Raw genomic sequence first — 18,447 nt, 5'->3', positions numbered from 1 at the left:
CTGTTCCCAAAGGGGGAAACAGCGCCCCCACAATCAAGCTTGTGGCCAAAAATATATGGCAGTCGTAGTGATAAGAACTACCATAGAGAATGAATGGGAAAAGATAAGAGAAATATGGACTACTATACGCGGTGCGGCGACAGTGCTAACCACTACACCACCGTGTAGCCCTCGTCCCTATACAGGTTTGAACAGCATATTGCTCTATCGCCGTCCTCCGTCCCAGCTGGTGGCGGGACTGCCCAGTGTAGCTGTCTCTGACAACGAAGAAGAAGACCTACGTGGACCAATGAGAGCTGAGTGGAGAGTGACAGCAGCTGTTTAAGTGTCACATGTCCGTGTGTGTGTGGGGGGCCCGTCGGTGTGTGTTTATCTTCTGTCTGCTCTCATCCTTTCATTTATTCACTATACGCAAACAGGTGAGTTGTTGCTATCGTTCGCTAACATGGACAGGCTAGCTGCATCCTTGCTAGCTCCCGCTGTACTGTACAGAAGTTCCCCGGCCAGTGTCGCTGTCTGACTAGTTGGTTTAAAAAGTAAAGAGAATGCATCATGAAGTTTAATTTGGACATCACTGGGGAAAAGTCCATACATATCAGACAGTGCACCTGGTAATGGCTGCGAAAGAGCTCATTTGCATGCAGATGAGTAGACACCACATTTCCCCAAAAACAGTGTGTGCCAGTGTATCATTGGTTAAGCTGCCGTGGGTGGTCAGCCGTGCCTAAGGTCGCTGACCCCTGATGTAGTGCGTCGTGCTGAGTGTTTCTGTGCTGTGTTTCAGTCAGCATGAAGCTGTTGCCCAGCGGTGCTACAGGAGCTTCCTTCCGCTGCTTCACCCTGGCTGTCCTCTTGGTGCTGCCCTGCTGTCACATAGCCAACACTCTTGGACAAAAGGTTTGTTCTATAGGATCAGACACTATGTTTTCATGTATTGCGTGGTGTGTTGGGTCACATTTGGGGCGGGAATAGCTTTCAACAAGGAGACATTCAGAGCCACTGGATGGTCGTCTATGTGTAGTCAAACTTTAAAGTCCCCCTCCACTCCAAAGTGTGTTTTTCCTCTGTTTGTCTCCTCTAAAATGTCGCACATTGAATCTGAGCGGTGTTTTCACTTTCTTCTCCTGAAAAAGCAGATGTCCGTGCGCTTCTCTGAGATTCAAACGTATTCAGGCAGTTTTAGTAAGGGCGTCACTCATCCGTAAACCAATCACTGTCTGATATGTGGAACACTATTCTACAGGGGACCAACTTCAACACAACATCGGCAAAGAAAGGTGAAAGCTCCAGCTCAGAGCAGACTGTCAGTACAGAGAGAAAACACACTGTCACCATAGCTGTCAGACACTGACACTTACAAGCTAACAGACAACAGAAACTAGGAAAGATGCTAACTACACTTAGCATTTCTGATACGTCTGCTAGTCCACCATTTTAGTGACAACAGACTCCCCGTCTGAGTCTGTCTCTGATTGATGCTGGGTTCGGGTTCCAGTACGTGATCTCCATGGGCAGACAGCCTGGGCTCCATGAGTTGCACCTGCCATACCATGAGTCGGCAGTCCACCCAAGGGGCTGCGCTGCCCAGCCACTTCCTCTCTGAAGCCAGCTCATGCAGGCCTGGGGCTGGTTCTCTCCGATCATCTGTAGATTGCACGCTTGTCTTTCACCTCTGGTCTGCGTGTCAACCTCGGTTAGAAGATGGTAGAATGTAGGCACTGAAGAGTCTCAACTTAGCATGAGCAGTGGTGGGCGGGGCACGTTTTTTTTACTTTCTATGCGGAAAAACCACCTTAAACGAAATAGTTTTTTTTCACATATTTTGAAAGGTGTCCACAATGGGACTTTAATATTCATGAGATGAAAGCTATAAGAGAGAGCTACATGTTTTATTATACATTTATTAAGTATTCATTAGGCTAATTAATTATTCTTTGTTAAAAAGGCGCAACCACCACCGTATAGACAGGTAATGTGGACTCTGCCCAATGGAAACCTCGTCACCTGCAAGAATTAGAAGAATACTTTTCTATCAGTTTCTCTTATCAATTAATTATATTAATCAATTTCTCTCAATCTTAATCTGAAAACATTTGTTCTCGTAAAACAGTGACCTCAAAACTTTGCAAAACAGAATGAAAGCTCAAAGACAACAGCTGGGGTTTGGGGTTTTTACTACAAAAATATGAATTATTTATATACTGTACATAATATACATGATAGATTATAACATGAAATGACACATGAGAATAACAAATGAATGGGTATGGTAAAAGCTATGATATGGAAATGCAATTTCTAATTATACCTTTATGGAAAGTAAAGTTTAATATCAAATGGACGCATCACTGTGACAACAGATATTCAGCATCAAGGGTCACTTTTGTTGTGAACCCTAAATCTTCAGCTTTAAGCCAAAAAGAGTATTTCCGGACACTTCTGCAGGGACATCTTTGAGTTAGGTGGATGAGAGAGTCAGTTGGTCTCTTCTTGTGAGCTCTTGGTGAAAACTGGACCTTGATATAAACTTAAAGAGTAACTTTGCGTTGTTGACTTAAGCTTAATTTCTCCCTCCAACTATAAAATAAGCTTGTTCTCAAAAACACAAGCACTAATTTAAGACGACGTTTGACTGATTAATAAAGTGTAATAAATCAAATAAAACACGTTGATATTAAGTCAGGCAGAAAGTTACTTATAAAAATAAAGACAAACATAAAGTAAATAGATGTTACAAAATAAAAGACTGTACAATAGACAAGACTAAGGAAGAAGTGAGAAGGAAATCTGAGGAGTTCAGTTTTCATATAAATATACAAATCAAGTGTAGGAATTTTAACAGTGAGTACACACACAGTAACACATAATGTTATGTTTCCCTTAGTTAATAATCCTGTGGGAATGTTTTGAGTGGCACGATAACATCAAATAACATTTTCATATGTTAAAATAATCAGTCTGTGATAGTAGTCTAAATATATTTTGATAATGTGTTAAAATAAAATCCTCAATGATAATATACGGAATGACTGAATGATACTTGCATACAGACTGGGACAAACTTCAAGTATAATCCATAGTTGATTTCTTAATGTCAATACTTACATGATCCTGTTTAATATCACCACATTTCTGTAACTTTGGCAGTCTTTATCATAGAACGACCAGAGTCGTTTCAAACAACACAAAGATACTTTTACAGATGAATAAAATACACATAACAGTTTATACTTCCTATGATATTTTTTTTTGAGAACATATTAAAGTTCAGATAAGGAGTCATAAAAGCCGTCACAGATTTCTGTGAGGAAATGCGGGGTCTTGAGTTAGAGCCAGGGTTTTATAAACTTATCTCTTGAGAAAGTCTTTCTCCATTAGTTAACAGACAAATTTCACTTTTTGACAGTGTCTAACATAAATTAGTCTTACATGGTTCTTCATTTAATGACCTTGACGTGTGTGTGCGTGCGTGCGTGCGTGCCCGTGTGCGTGTGTGTGTGTTTGTGTGTAGTCTGACTCTTCCTTAACTGTGGTGGAGAGTACAGAAGGAGTAGAGGGAGTGGGTGGTGATGAAGAAGAGGAGGTGACTGAAGATGAAGGAGATTTAGAGGTGGTCCAACCCACTGAGGATTGGCAAACACTCAAACCAGGTAGTGTACTAGTGTGTGTGTTGTTGATGTTTTTTGACTTGAATTAATTATTATTTTGGATGTACCATTTTATTAATGTATGGCATTGTAATTGTCATGTTATTATTTATTGTATTAATATATGTTATGCTTTGGCAATCTTGTTAATATAACGTTCATGCCACTAAAGCCATTGAATTGAATTTTGTAGGACAGGCAGTTCCAGCAGGTTCCCATGTGAGGATGAATCTGCAGACAGGTCAGCGGGAGGTCAGACTGGGAGAAGAGCAGGTGAAATACTGGACACAGGAACACAGGTATGAGTCCAGAAACACCAGAGCCTTTAAGACCAAGTGACTTCAATGAGTAGAACATGTCACCTATTCAGTTCTCTGTAGAAGGAGCAGTGCTAGAATGAAAACACTCTGAATGTCCTCCATGAGCAGTAAAGGTCTGTGTCTGCAGAGCGACAGAGGTCCAGACCTCCTTCACTCCTGATGAGCTGAAACAGGCCTTGAAGAAGATGAAGGAGGACCTGAACCCAGTGAGCACAGACACACAGCATCAGGTAACAGTGCAAACACTGAAGATTAAGGCATTCGTCTGAAAGAGAAACCTCATAGTGCTTTGTATTTCGGCGGGGTAAATTGTGTTCTGGGGCTGGTTTCATAAAGATATTTAACTTTGATACCTAAAGTGAAATTCCAGCTCAAAATCATCCCATTGTCTTTTTCGGCACTTGCACAGATCAAATAAAGCCATCGAATAAGTTTTATTGTTTATCAACTGTTAACGGAGAAATCCTGGAGAGTCACTTACAGTCTGACATGGCTAACAGTGATTAGCTCGGGGCAGTACGGTAAAGGCATTCAAATGTCTTTTTTAACCACTAATACTGCTCAAAATAACAGCAATCCTCTGCAGCAACATGAGAAGAGTCCCTACACAGAAAACAAAGCACCAACAACGTAGTTAGTGAACCCAGAGTTTATTAAAAGAGTGTTTTAAAGACTTACCTACTGGCCCCTGTACCAGCTCCTCTCATAGTAAAGTCCATTACAGTGGATTAGCAAAGTCAATCCAAAAGGCTTTTTACATATCATCTGCATTTCATAACCAACGCCAGCTATCTCCACAATTGATCTTTCATAACAGTGTTGTTACAGCCCTCAATCTACCAATAAATCAAGAACCTCTGAATCCCATTCACCACCGACAGACAGACAGATCAACCTATTTAATATTAATCCTATTAGCTTTTTCCACAATCTTATCATACTGACCTTCCATCTAACTTTGCAGGATTCCCACCCCATATCTCCATCAGCTGCCATGGGCGCATTCTTATGGGGCCCCCAAAAAATCGGATTGCCAAATTACGGGCCCGTTCATTTTTTAGGAAATGTCTTTAACCCCATATTCCAGACATGTAATCTAAAACCGGACATACGCATGCTTGATACAGTTTGGAATATGTAGAGTAGCCCAGGTCTCCAAGCACTTTAGTTTGACCTATAATACCTCCCAGAGCCCTACTTGCTGAATCAGCTTGAATTGAAGTACCATATAAATGGGATATATATTTCCATCTAAGAAAAACCCAAGATACCTAAATTTGTCTGTAAACTCGAGTTGCTTCTCACCCACACAAAACTGAAAACCACTCCATTCAAAAATGCATTACTTGTGTTTTTCACTTTTTACACCACCTATCAACACGTCAGCATTGTTTTAAGGTCTTAATAATATCATCTGCTTAGAGTAAAATATTTACAAGTCCATGACCACATACAACCCCCTTTGCTAACTGCTTTATCTCTGTCGCCAAATTATTTCTAATCACAGCAAATAGCATTGGTGATAGGTTGTCCCCTTGATATTCATTCACTTTTACACAGGCAATAGGTGCTCTGTATAAAGAGGGAACCGTTTGATAACATTTTTCATTTACCCCTTTTTGATGAAGCTTGTATTTAAAGAGGTCAAGATCAAACGCTTTTTGAAAGTCAATAAAAGAGGAAAATGTGGATTTTTCCCTTTGGAAAGCCATTTTGGTCTTCCTCGAGTAGAGTGAGTCTAGAAACTGAACTAATCTACTGTTTAATTTAGAGGAATACAACTTATATACCGTGCTCAATAGACTAATAGCCCTTTCATTTATTGGAACCTTTGGGTTGTCTTTTGGGGGTTTTAAAATGGGGGATATAGTTGATCTAAACCAGAGAGCAGGCACAATACTCTGATCAAAACACATTTTTAACAAAGCGGACAATGAGTCAAACGTACCGTAGTGAAAGGAAGTTTAAATCAATACTTTTTAGTCAAACTATTGATTTCTCAAATCAAATCAAATCAATCTTTATTTATATGGCGCTTTTCATACAGAAAAGTATCGCAAAGTGCCTTACAGAGATGTACAGAAAAAGAGAAACATCAAATAAAATCAGGAGAAGAAAGTTAAAAGAACCCAACCCTCCCACAGTCATGCACAGAGACATACACAAATATATATACGTTCATACACACACAGCCACGCTGACACACAGACACACACACTCACACTCACACCTACACAAACACTAGCTGTCACTGCAGAGACATGGCCGGGCAGCGAGACCTGAGGTACAAAGGAGGCTAGGGGAAGCTACCTTTGGGGGGCCAACCACACTGGGAGAGATCCCAGTCCAAGGTCACAGGGAGCACCGCCACAGAGACCACCCCAACCCGGGCAGACAGGAGCCTCCGCACCAAGGTGCAGAGCCCTCTAGTCACCCGGGCCGGAACTGTCCATGGGACAGCACCCCCCGCGGCCAGACAACGCCCAAACTGGCAGGCCCCCTGAGGAAACACTGGCGATTAAAACCTGTTGCCTAAAACAGTAAAGGGTTAAAATATGGAGGCTTAAAACACGAGGGACTAAAACATAAAAGCATAGAGGCTAAAAACATGAACTAGAAAATAAAAGCATAAGAGCATAAGACATGAGGCCATAAAAATTAATAAAAGCATGAAGGCTAAAACACAGAGGTTAAAACAGTAGAAAAGGATAAAAAGTGCTCTGATTAGCACTGCCTAAAAGAAATCAATTAACTAAAAGCCTGGTTAAAAAGATGGGTCTTAAGCCTCTTTTTAGAAACCTCAGCAGTCTCCGCAACCCTGAGGCTCTCCGGCAGGCTGTTCCACAGTCAGGGCCCATAACAACTGAAAGCCGTCTCCCTGTGCTTTTTTGAACTTACCTGTGGTATGGTTAAAAGGCCGGTGCCGGAGGACCTCAGGGTCCGCGGCGGCCGATATGGTAAAAGACAATCAGATAGGTAAGAAGGCCCAAGACCGTTAAGACACTTAAAAACTAGTAGAAGAACTTTAAAATCAATCCTGGAACGCACGGGGAGCCAATGCAGCGACTTTAAAACTGGTGTTATGTGCTCCCGCCCTCTGTTCCTTGTCAGCACTCGTGCAGCTGAGTTTTGTAATAATTGTAAATTCGAAATGCTCTTTTTGGGAAGGCCAGAGAGCAGGGCATTACAGTAGTCTAAACGACGAGAGATAAAAGCATGCATCAGCACCTCCGTGCTGGCCTGAGAGAGAAACGGGCGGACTCTGACTATGTTCTTAAGATGGTAAAAACCTATTTTTGATGTGTGGAATAAAACTGAGCTCAGAGTCAAAAATCCCACCCAGATTTTTTACAGATTTTGATAGTTTAAAATTCTTTAACTTTGGTAAAAGTTTCTCTTTCTGGCCCTCAGGACTAATGAGTAAAATCTCTGTTTTGTCCTGGTTGAGCTGTAGGAAATTCCCTGCTCTCCATGTCTTGATATCTAAAAGGCAGTTAAAAAGGACATCAATAGGTCCTGTGTCATCAGGAGACACGTCGATATACAGTTGCGTATCGTCAGCATAACTATGAGAGCTGATGCCGTGCCTCCTGATGACGTCCCCAAGGGGAAGCATGTAAAGATTAAAAAGAGTTGGACCTAAAATTGACCCTTAGGGAACACCACACTTTACTTTGTGGGTTTCTGAGGAACATGTATCCATACTTACAAAGAAGTGTCGATCTGTGAGGTAAGAAATGAACCAGTTAAGAACAGTACCCGAGAGGCCGACCAGGTTCTTCAGTCTATCTAATAAAATGTGATGGTCTACTGTATCGAAGGCGGCGGTTAGATCCAGTAGTACCAAGACTGTGAGTTCATTGTTATCCAAGTTGCACCTGATGTCGTTTAAAATCTTTAAAAGGGTTTTCTCTGTACTGTGGTTCGCCCTGAAACCAGACTGACACTTCTCAAAAATGTTGTTTGCAATTAAAAAGTCATTTACTTGATTGAAAAGTAAAAGTAAATTTTTCCAAAATTTTACTTAAAAACGGTAAGTTGGATACAGGCCGATAATTATTAAAGATGTTGGGGTCTAAATTGCTCTTCATCAGAAGGGGCCTCACCACCGCCGTTTTAAAGGAGGCGGGGAAGACCCCCGTCTGAAGAGAGCAATTCACCATGTAAAAAGCTGATCCTCAAAGAATCCACAAAGTGTTTTAAAAAACGGTGTTTGAATTGGATCTAATAGGCAGGTTGTGAACTTTACTTGGGAGAGGACTCGACCAAGTGTCCCCGCATCAACCAGGGCAAAACTCTCCAGTGTTTCCTCGGGTAAAATCAATGATCCAGGTGTGTCAACATTGGAAATCTGTTGGGGTAAAAGACTCGATCTGATGTCATTGATTTTATTTCTGAAGTGGTCTGCAAAGTCCTCACAAAGGGCGTCAGTTGGGGTTTTGGAGGATCTAGTAAAATTTTTGTTTGTTCAAAGGTCAATTGTGGAGAAGAGGAATTTGTGGTTGTTTTTATGTTCGTTGATTAGTTTATGGAAATGGGAGATTCTTGACTGTTTAATTGTGTTATTGTATGTTTTGAGATTTTCACGTAAATTTCATAGTGAACTGTCAGTTTTGTTTTTCTCCATCTCCTCTCAGCACTCCTGCAGTCTCTCTTTAGTTTTTTAGTTTCTGCATTTCTCCATGGGGGTGTTGGTCTTGTAATATTTCTTTTTATTGAGAGTGGAGCCACCAAGTCCAGCATTGATTTTATTTTATGGTTAAAATTGTCAACAATAAAATCACATGGTGCTGGTAAAATTTCTGCAGGAGTGCTCTGTAAAATCTGGATAAAGTTTGCAGACACTTCAGAAGTTAGGTAGCGTTTCCTCACTGTTCTCACTGGGGCCTCCTGCTGGTTAAAACTGGTGATTTTAAAAAACACACAAAAATGGTCAGACACAGCCAGGTCCACAACAGAGGGCGCACCTGGTTATGACCAGGTCCAAGGTGCGCCCCCTGCTGTGGGTCGGCTGCGTGACATGTTGATTAAAATCAAGGCAATGGAGAAGGTTTAAAAATTCTCTCGACATAGGATCTGAGGAATTATCTATGTGTAAATTAAAATCACTGGTTATTAGTATTCTATTATACTTGCTATGTGTTATTGACAGTAGCTCTGAGAATTCTCTCGGAAGTATCCCTGTAATAAGCAGGAGAATGAATGAATTGTAAATATTGAAGGGCCCAGCCCACTTGGTAGAGGGGCAGCCCAAACATAAGGATGTCCCTCCTGCAGCAGCCTGGGATTCAAATCCCACCTCTAGCCCAGTGCTACATTTCTTCCCCTCTCTCCCCACTTTTTCATCAATCTTAAACCGTACCTAGAACAAAGGCAAATTTTCCTAACAAGTATCTGGGGGTAAAAAAGCCTTTGATGTGATCGAACGTGATTCAAGACCCCTCCTGCATCCCCCTGCCGGGTTGCATTCACAGTAATGAATGGCTCGCTCTACATACTCCCTCATATCACACTAAAACTGCACGTGTCCTGTACTTCGCATGTGTCTGTAGGACTCTGCTGTGTATCGTCCCATAGAGGAGTTAAAGAGAGACATGGCTCAGCTCGACCTTCTGGTGGAGACGGATGTTCAGGTACGTCATAGTTTTGTTTCTTCAGGAACCATTTCTGCTGTGTTGTCAGAGGAGTCCAGGTATTCAAATGTATACAAATTAAGAATTTCAACTAGTTTAGCACATTTGAGTAATGTTACATTGTTAAAGTCTACAGGACCCAAATCTCGATTAAATAAAAATGGGAGAGTTCATTACATTCAGATACGTCCATTCTGTTTTTGTCTCGGTTATAGGGTCTGATTAACCGTTTTTGCCATCACCTTGCGTGCATGCATGCGTAAAGAGTCGTCCTGCCACTCAGCTGAAGTGTTGAGAAGAAGAGCTGTAAAAATGTCAGACTGAAGTGACATTCCACCCTTATGTCTACCAACCAAGACCCTCAAATCAGCAGTGTACTCCGTATCGCTCCATGGGCAGTGAAAAACACACTTTCTCACATCTCTGCGCAGGCATTTCCATCTATCTGTAAACGGATGCATTTCCCTGTGTGCGCTTACTCCAAATATTATACTGAATAACCGAGATAAAACAAGTAAGGCAGGGCCATTCTTACCTTTCACAATAAAAGCCTTAGACTGCATAACTGTCGCGGCGATCTGGCAGGCTGAGCACATCACCAGTATGAATACTGACAGGCAAGCATTTTGCATTTTTATGTTGTTTATTCGTCCCAAGACTTCAGGAGGCTGTGAAGCTGATCGACACTTACACCTTACACTATACTTGAGTTGTTTCTGAAGCTGAATGACGTGTATTGTGCTGCTGTGTAGTTAATGAGGCGTCTGCTGGACCAGTTTAACAGCAGCAACTCGACCACAGAGCAGAGGCTGACCATCCTGCTGGAACTGGAGTATCTGGTGCACCAGGTAACACAACACAAACATTCAGACACATTCAAAGCTACACATTCACCACAACGACTAAAGTTTTCAACTTTACTGTGCGTGTCTGTGTGTGTCAGGTGGACAATGCTCAGAACCTGTGTTCCATGGGGGGTCTCCAACTCATTCTTCAGGGTTTGAACAGTTCTGACTTCAGATTACAGGAAAGATCTGCCTTTGTCCTGGGATCTGCTGTGTCCAGGTACACTCCTCTGTGTGTAAGATCAAATCCGTCACTACTCTGTGTGTAAGATCAAATCCGTCACTACTCTGTGTGTAACATCAAATACATCACTCCTCTGTGTGTAACATCAAATACATCACGCCTCTGTGTGTAACATCAAATACATCACATGTAGTACATGTCGTTCCCAGTCACTGAATACTGAACTAACATAATGTGGCCAAAACCACGCCCACCTGATCTTTCTCAATCATACATCGCTGATTTTCCGCGACATTACTAGCTCTGTGAAGCATAAAATATGGGTGAAACATGGGTTTTTGTACAAAACTTTGTGTTTCAAAAGTACCGGAGTCCTCCTATCGCCAAGCAGCAAATGAAACCTCGGCGTTGCTCTGCGCCGGTGTGGTGCGTTCACACTCAGCACAACGTTTGAACGGAGTGGAGCCCCTATGAGCCCCGTGGGAACACAAGCAGCTCGTCAATGTCATTTTCAACCCAGAGCTATAATCAAACACACCACAACTGTTCCAGTTGAACTGAGTTGAAAACATCGCCACTGAGCTTCCATAGAACTACACTGATTTTCAATCAAGATTCCAGCATGGCAGCAGACAATTTTAGCGAGGCAGCTGCCTCCAAATTTTAATGCAGCAGTCAACATCTGCCACAAATTACTTGTTAAAATAGGCTTCTACTCAAAGGGCTAGTATATATTTCCTTTCGGGCCGTTTTTGTTTTGCCTGTGCATTGTGTGGTTACGTCTGAGCAGAGCAGAGTCAAAATCCATACCGTAGAGCAAATTCCTACCGTCCTACTATCTATACCGTTAATACCATACACGCCTAACTCAAAGTTTAGTAAAAATGCTGAGGGCAGGGCTTATATTGCAAACATGTCATACCTTCTGAATGCTTTGTGCTATGGCAACCACATTTGGTGGACGTGTAGATATGATGTCTGAGGTTATGTCATATTTGGTGCCATTTAACCAATAGGTAGTGCTTTAGCAGCATCATCTAACTAAAAAAGAAAGAATCAGTGTATGTGTAGACGAATCTGGCGAGCCGTTTGTGTGTTTCGCCATCTAGCGGCTCCGCCATTACTACAGTGACGTCTCCCTCCAGTATGTCCGCACTTGGATAGGAGCTGTCATGTCTAGGAAGTCAGGAAGTCCAACTGCAGTGGGAAACTTCAACTTTGGAAACAAACTGAATGTGTACGACAAAAACCTTTACCTCTTTAAGAGGGCCCCTGTCTGAGGCCGTACGGTCTGCATGGATTCAAACCTTTACCTCATGAAGAGCGCCCCTGTCTGAGGCCGTACGGTCTACATAGATTCAAACCTTTACTTCATGAAGAGCGCCCCTGTCTGAGGCCGTACGGTCTACATGGATTCAAACCTTTACCTCATGAAGAGCGCCCCTGTCTGAAGCCGTACGGTCTACATGGATTCAAATCTTTACCTCATGAAGAGTGCCCCTGTCTGAGGCCGTATGGTCTACATGAATTCAAACCTTTACCTCATGAAGAGCGCCCCTGTCTGAGGCCGTATGGTCTACATGGATTCAAACCTTTACCTCATGAAGAGCGCCCCTGTCTGAGGCCGTACAGTCTACATGGATTCAAACCTTTACCTCATGAAGAGCGCCCCTGTCTGAGGCAGTACGGTCTACATGGATTCAAACATTTTCCTCATGAAGAGCTCCCCTGTCTGAGGCCGTACGGTCTACATGGATTCAAACCTTTACCTCATGAATAGCGTTATTGTGAAATATAACATAAGTTGCTCTAACTAGGGCATCCTAATGACCACGATGTAAACGTCAAGTATCTGAGTTATTCAGTGATGGAGGTAAATAATTAGAAGCACTCTTCATGAGGTAAAGGTTTGTAAAGGGTGTAGAAAAGGTTCACTTCTAATACTGGAGGGAGACGCCACCGCAGCAATGGAGGCTTGTTCACTTCTGGTACTTAACTGGATTTGTCTATACATGTATATCTGTCCATCGCATGTCTAAAGAACTGTACATCCAATCAATGCTGCAAGCAGCAAAACCAGGAGCCAAGCAATCAGCCCGTTACAAACAGGCTCTGCACGAGAACTTAAAAATGTTAATTAAAAAACTTCTTTACGTTACAGATGACTTCTATTGCTAAGTCTGGGTCCTTGCTAACTTTCTGTCAGCTGATGGCATGCACATCCACTGCAATAGGAAATAAAGTGGGACACATTCAGAAAGTTTGTGATTACGGCTGTGAAATGGTCGATAAAATAACACATCTGTCTCAGACCATCTGACTCTGAGTTGGGGTCAGGCCTGCCTTACTCACTCTGTGTCACTATCACTGCTCTGTTCTGCAGTAACCCGGAGGTTCAGGTGAAGGCTGTGGAGAGCGGGGCTCTGCAGACGCTCTTAACCATACTGGCCACTGCACAGCCACTCCAAGTCAAGAAGAAGGTACACACACACACATACACACACACACACACACACACACACACACATATAAATAACAAGTGATTGTCGAGAACGTGTGTACGAACGTGTATAATCCAGCTCTTATGTTCTCTGTGTGACTGTCGCCCTGCCAGGCTCTGTTTGCAGTGGCCTGTCTCTTACGTAACTTCCCCTACGCACAACGCCACTTCCTGTCACACGGAGGGCTGCAAGTGCTATCAGAGCTCTTCAGGGCAGATGGAGGTGGAGTTCTGCGCACACGCATCGTCACCATGTTATATGACATGATCAGTGAGAAGGTATAATATACAAACTGTATTTTAAGTAGCGTAACTCAGCCAGACTTTTTTCCATTCCTGGGTGTGATGGACGGCACAGTGCTGCAGTGTTTCAGTGGAATTAATAAATAAGCAGCGAGTGTGCTTCCTCTGTGTTCTTCCTAACATTGTTAGCTGAGCAGCTAATATTGGTAGCAGAGCAGCAATGTCGTGGACTGCTGAGTCTCAGTTATGGGATGTGCATCTAGCCCCAGCATGAGGAGAGGCAAAACAACAGCAAAAGTCAGTCAAATAAAATGAATTAAAGGCATCATTTTTTCTGGATTCTGTTATTCTACAGTTTTAAAAGTAAAATAATTATTGTCTGTGTGGCACAACTAATATTATAATGCTAACGTTTGGACCGTTTCTTCCCTTCCACCACCACCACACATACCTACACTGATAAGCTTGGAGGCATATGATTCTGATTCTGGTTTCGATTCCAATCAGCTGGTCTTTATTTGGTCTCAAAACTGAAAACTCTCTGCCGTCTCCTCAGCAGCGTCCTGAAGGACCTCTGCCCTGAACCAAACACTGTCGATGAGCTGTTGCAAATGAGCTGCTGCAAATGTATTTCAACCTTTTATGGAGCAAATTCTCATGGATGCTGGTGTGAATAGTTTTGATGCGAAATGTTTGCAGGAGAGTATATTGTTGTTTAAACATCACAACCCCCACTGTGTAATGGCCTTGAGGTAAGATGCAGGTCTCTCCTTTTCCACCAGGAGCTGATCTCTCAGGCAGGTCTAGACTCAGTTCTGGATGCCTCCCATGAGGAGCGGGTGCGTCAGTACTCCAAGGTGTCTCTACAAGAGGAGCTGCTGGAGGAGGGCTGGTGCAGTCTGGTCCCACAGCTGCTGGAGTCCACCGAGCATGACTACAGAGAGAAGGTGGACTCACCTTGATTTATTGTAGATGAATAGTAAAAAGATTTTATTTTTATTAACAGATATTATAAATGACCGGTATTTACCTTGAAGAACCCCACACTGGCTGAACGAATGTATGAAATGAACTTGTTCCATTTATCTTTCAGGCTCTGCGGGCTCTGTTGGCGATGGCTCCTGTGTGTTTGGATCACTACCGCTCAGACAACTCACTACTTGGTTCCCTACTCTCTCTAAGAGATCAGTACCAGGAAATGGTCCAGTCAGAAATGATTGTAGGAGAGGAGAATGGCTACTTTGCAGAGATTGTAGAACTTATAAAAGCTCTACAAGTCAAAATGAAATGATGAGAGGATTGCACAATGGCATCTTAGATGGCCACACAATACAGAGAGGAGTGTGCAGACTTGGAGAGTGCAAGGGGAAACCACTCTTTCAAGACACGACCAACCACAGAGGACAAGAGTTTCAATTCAAGGACAAGGGACGCCTTTGGGGACACAAATGTCGGACTAAGCCTGTAGATGCTGCACTCATTGTTAGTCAGTATGAACTTGAGCAACCAAGATTTCTTCAGTAACCTTTCAGAACGCTTTTGGCCTGAAATATTTATTTTTGTATTGTTGTGATTGTAAAATATTTTTACTTTATGTTCATAATTTAAGAATAAATTAGTTATTTATTATAAATGAGTAATTTAAAATGATGATGTTGTGTTAGTGGATCTCATGTAGGGTAAACCAGAAATTCTGGTGCTAAAAGCTATAATCCATATCTTTTATCTGATAAACGTGCAAATAGTACTTTTTTTTTTTATCTCTTAAGCGTTCACCTGTTGCTACAATCCTGTTTCTAAAGTCAGGATGCTCTGTAAATCTAAATAAAAAACCGAATGCAATGATTTGCAAACCACTCTTAAGTTTTTGGGAATTGAGGAGACCAACTGCTGTCATTTTCAAAGGGGAATGTTTCCCATTCTTGCTTGATGTAGGATTTGAGCTGCTCAACAGTTCAGGGTCTCCTTTGTTGGGTTTGATGTTTCATAATGCTCCAAACCTTTTCAATGGGACCAGGTGTGGACTGCAGGAGGCCACTTAGCCCCTTTTACTACGGAGCCGTGCTGTTGGAACACGTGCAGAATGTACTTTGGCATTGTCTTGTTGAAAAAGAAGTGTCTACTTGGCAGCATCAGTTGCTCTAACACCTGTATATATGGTTCAGCATTCATGGAGCCTTCACAAATGTGCAGGTGACCTATTCAATTAAATGTTATTTACAGTGCTAAGTTATAACAAAAGTTATACACTTTACATATAGAGTAGGCATACACCACACTCAATGACTTATTTATGATTTACAGAAACCCAACAATTCTCCTGTAGAGTACGCTGGCGTTGAAAACATGACCTTTAACAGAAAGTAACGTCAGACCGACCCAGCTCTGTGGAGGACGGACATCTGTCTGCACCGGTTAGGAAGGAAGAAAAGGAGAGAGAAAGAAAGGACAGACAGAGAGACACTTCCAGAGATGCAAGCAACCAAAGAGTAACAGTAACTATAATAATATCTAAAGTAATGTGAATATGAATTATATGTTATGGCAGTTAATACAGCAGAATAGTAGAAACAAGCACAGCTAAGGTGACAGAATATGAAAATGATGATAATTACAGTGGTAAATATGATCAATGATGAGTAGTGGTAATAACAGCTGTGATACAATTAGATATATTACTGATGATGTTTTTATGGCTACAAATTTTATAATTGATAAAAAATAATGATAGTATATATGAGTATAATAGTAATAATAGCAGCATAGTGCCTCTATGTGCTCCTAGAGCCTGTTGTTTGTTTTGCATCCGTATCATCCTGTCCAATTCAGCGTAGTTGACAGTATGTACACACGCCACAGATCCCACCTCCCCCTTGCGCATGTTATATTACATGCACACGCCTCAAGCTAGGCATATTGCTAACTGATGTTAGCAGTTGCTATCTAAAGCAAAAAGATAAAAAATGAGCAAATTTTCCTTGCAATTTTAGTTCAACTATAGTGGATTTAAGGTCTGTATTTTCCTTTTTTCCCCCTGTTGTGGAATATTTCCTTTAATGATCAATCATTCTGTATTATGATATTATGACTTTCTGTTAGATTACTTCTGAGGTCAGTTAGTTAGTCTGCCCTGTAAAGTCCCTGGGGCCGGCCAAGGCCACGTTTTCCTCTTGGAGTCTGCTATCTATTCTTTGCAGGACTAGACACAGCTGCAGACTTAGAAGACCTAGCTGCTGTGGGTCCTTAGAGTCATGTTTATGCATTAAAGCTTATGCATTATGATGAGATGTTGGAACATCTCATCCTGCTGTCTCGACCCACCTTCCTAGTATAAGAATCTGAACTTTACTGTTGAGCCTTAGAATTGAGGTGGCTTCACACACTACTTTGTGTTGACAAAACTTCTGTTTCTTCTTGATCAAGAATTATTAAACTTCTTCAGTATCACACATACAGGACTCTGGCATTTTGTCTTCTTTCTGGCACCACAACAAATTCTCCCTAACACCCCCAACAACTCTGACTTTTTGCATTAAACTTAATATTATGTTATTGTCCTTTAATTAGAATATATCGATCATATCATTATTTCAAATAGTATATACAACTAGTATATACTATCCGCTGTGTCTATACCACTGCTGTACTAGTATGTTTTTTGAATAACCAAGACACTTTATTTATTATTTATTATTTATTTATTTATTTATTTATTATTATTTACCTTTATTTTGTGAAAAACACTTTCAGATCCCTCCCAGTTATCGGTGTTAATCTGAACCTGCTGACAATTGACTAAATTGTTGGACACAATAATTACTTTGCAAGATACCAAGCTGCTCTAAGGAGACTGAAACCCTGAGACAGCAGGTTGTCTAGATGAAAGCCAAAGGGATGACCCTCTCAACCATCAGAGAGAGGTTGGGCGTTCACAGTTGTTCTCCAGTTCAGTGCTGAACAGGGCAAGAATCTGTCTCTGCTCACAGTGTCTCTGTGTTTAAGTCTTTTTGGACTGAAAGCCCACTCTGCAGTGACCAAAGCTCTCATCAGCAGAATGAATAAAAAGGTTGTGTGGACAGAGGAGAACTGGTCCAGAGTGACTTCAGTGATGAGAGGACTTTCAATTTATTTGGGTCTGGGGGAAAAATTATGTTGGGTGTAGGACTGGGGAAAGACTGAACACAAAGTGTGTGAAGAAATCAGTTAAGTTTGGAGGAAGAAGTGTCATGGTTTGCGGGATGTTTTTTTTTGCAGCAGGAGTTGGGCCTCTTGTACAGCTCCATGGCAGGGTGAATGCAAATGTTTGTTAACCTCCTTCAGCAACATGCAGTACCTTCATTGCAACTGTCTCCAATCAGCTGCAACTTTCATACAACACAATGCCCCCTGTCACACTGCAAAATAGGTGAAGCAGTTCATTGGAGCTAAGAATATTGAAACAATGAAATGTTCAGAGTCCAGATCTAAACCCCATACAGAATCTCTGGAAAATCCTTGGTAACAAAGTAATGTGTAAGAAACCCACTCCAGTTAGTGAACTGTGAAAGAGACTGAGTCAGAAAGAGTCAGAATGGACCAAGATCAAACCAGAGCAGTGTGAGAAACTAGTGATGTCCTGTGGGCGCAGATGTGCTGAAGTCATTCAAAGTTGTGGCCTCTACACTTCCTGTTCATTTTTGAATCCTAGAGAAGAAAACATTGTTGAAATATTCTCTTCTGACACAATGAACACTGTTCTCTAATTTTGATCACTGTTTTTTTCACTAATTAAAAGGGTTTTGTTAAAGTGCTTTGGTTATTTAAAAAACATGCTGGTACAGCAGAGGTATAGCCAGAGGATATTCTATCAGATTATCTCATCTCATCTCATCTTCAACTGCTTATCCTGGGTCGGGTCGCGGGGGCAGCAGCTTTAGCAGGGGACTCCAAACTTCCCTTTACCTGGCCATATTAACCAGCTCTAACTGGGGGATCCCGAGGCGTTCACAGACTAGTGTGGAGATATAATCACTCCACCTAGTCCTGGTTCTTCCCCGAGGCCTCCACCCAGCTGGACATGCCTGGAACACCCTCCT

At 41.9% G+C, this 18,447-nt stretch overlaps 1 protein-coding gene across 2 annotated transcripts; it reads left to right on the top strand.

Moving 5' to 3' along the window:
- The first annotated feature begins 325 nt into the window (after positions 1-325).
- On the top strand, positions 326-15,146 carry sil1 (SIL1 nucleotide exchange factor). 2 transcript variants are annotated; one of them, XM_083915475.1, is made up of 12 exons: positions 326-419; positions 785-897; positions 3,512-3,650; positions 3,841-3,946; positions 4,095-4,197; positions 9,520-9,600; positions 10,353-10,448; positions 10,544-10,665; positions 13,013-13,109; positions 13,244-13,408; positions 14,155-14,319; positions 14,466-15,146. In XM_083915475.1, exons 2-12 carry the CDS (start codon positions 790-792, stop codon positions 14,661-14,663), a joined length of 1,380 nt encoding a protein of 459 aa, XP_083771601.1. In that variant the 5' UTR covers positions 326-419; positions 785-789; the 3' UTR covers positions 14,664-15,146. The 2 variants fall into 2 exon arrangements, with proteins under 2 accessions (XP_083771601.1, XP_083771600.1); XM_083915474.1 differs by having other exon boundaries at positions 3,512-3,653.
- Positions 15,147-18,447: the final 3,301 nt, after the last annotated feature.

The sequence above is a fragment of the Echiichthys vipera genome (assembly GCF_963691815.1).
Source record: "Echiichthys vipera genome assembly, chromosome: 6".
In the NCBI taxonomy this organism is placed as follows: domain Eukaryota; kingdom Metazoa; phylum Chordata; class Actinopteri; order Perciformes; family Trachinidae; genus Echiichthys; species Echiichthys vipera.
Note: the sequence above shows the minus strand (reverse complement) of the source record. Positions and strands in the feature narration are given on the sequence as shown.